General features: G+C 37.7%; 1 protein-coding gene across 1 annotated transcript in view; it reads left to right on the top strand.

Annotated features, from left to right (window-relative positions):
* OPHN1 (oligophrenin 1) overlaps window positions 1-1,478 on the top strand; it is a gene marked incomplete at its 3' end in the record, with an annotated part of 597,264 nt that overhangs the window by 180,068 nt on the left and 415,718 nt on the right. Inside the window, exon 6 of the mRNA XM_007957689.1 lies at window positions 790-891. Coding sequence (XP_007955880.1) covers window positions 790-891 — 102 coding nt within the window. The remainder of the gene's footprint in view (window positions 1-789; window positions 892-1,478) is intronic.

The raw sequence follows: 1,478 nt of genomic DNA, 5'->3' as shown, positions 1-1,478 counted from the left end.
CATCAACAAATGAAGGTCCCCAAAACTTTAATCCATTCACATCATTAAGGTTGACTCTACTTTGATCAGGCAGCTCTTCTGCGGTCGTATTTTGAGTGCCTTCTGACTTGAGGCACTCATCTTCTGGTACTATATCAGACAATGTTTCAGTGCTATTCATAAAGTTTTCCAGTAATATACCAGGCAGTTTTTCACTGTTATTCATAAGGTTTTCAGTGATTGATTTTTTCAGCAGTGTATGGTCCTGTTCTTTTTCCCAGTCTGTTTTAGTATGGAAATTCTGCATAAACCTGTCTACCATGGGTGACCATACTCATATTTGAAATACTAGTGGCAGAGCTTCCAGACTTAAAGCTACATACAAGCCACCACAGTAAGACAACCTGACAGAAAAATGATAGTTATTTATTATTAGGCTGTCTAAATACATAGTAGATCAATCTTTTCCTGACATATTTAGATCACTCCTGTGTTCCTTCTTCTTTTTTTGAATTTAGTTTGAATGATTAGTGAAATATACTTGAGAGACAAAAGTTACCTAGCATAGATATCCTTTTAAACTTTCTTGCTCTAAGGAGCAGCTCACACAGACTTCAGTTGTTCTGGAGGAATTCCCTTAACTTAAACTGTTGTGAAGAATGCAATGCAAATTCTCTCTTGCTTTTTTCTCCTCCTAGGACCTAAAGTGATTGGCCACTGGAAACCTGACATTGACGCATCAATTCAAAATTTTTAACTGCCAGTTAAAACTACATACATTTTAATCTATGTCTTTTCTCCCACTTCTAGGAGCGGAAAAAAAAATTTGAAAAGGATAGTGAGAGGTTTTATTCTTTGCTAGATCGGCACTTGCATCTATCTTCTAAAAAGAAAGAATCCCAATTGCAAGAGGTATGTTCAAAGAGCCTGTCCTTCATCCTTACATTGCCAGCTATGCCTTGGAGAGAGTGACTGTTTCCTTTTGCAAGGATTGCTGCATATTCTGTCTTAGTGGTGAATGCATATGATAGCACATCCAGGTACAACCATTCCTAGGATTCAAGAGCCCTGGGTTCTCTCAGCAGCTCCTCTATGATCTCAAGATGTGACCATGAACAAAATGTTCTTTTTCAACCTCAGTTCCTTTATCTTTAAGAGGAAGGAGTAGAACTCAATGACCTCCAAATCCCTTTCCATTCCTCAGACCTCTGATTCCAGATTCCACATGTTGATACAGTTAATATAGTATCATATAAGGAACTGATAAGGAATTCAACTTCTATGTTTTTTCCCCGAGAAATCTCAGCATTAGCTTTTGTTTTGTGTTTTATTCCTGCACTGGAATTACAGCTTACATCAGATTATGAATCAGAATTGACTCAATGTCAGTGCGTTTTGTGTGTATAGTTCAAATAAGCCAGTATTTGTTGATTGCCCACACACCCACATGCTGTGTTGGATGCAACAGTACTACACTGACAATAAGGCATATATTCTGC

Source organism: Orycteropus afer, unplaced genomic scaffold (genome assembly GCF_000298275.1).
Source record: "Orycteropus afer afer isolate SDZICR_OR568_19922 unplaced genomic scaffold, OryAfe1.0 scaffold00776, whole genome shotgun sequence".
Lineage (NCBI taxonomy): Eukaryota > Metazoa > Chordata > Mammalia > Tubulidentata > Orycteropodidae > Orycteropus > Orycteropus afer.
This window is presented reverse-complemented; position numbering and strand designations above follow the sequence as displayed.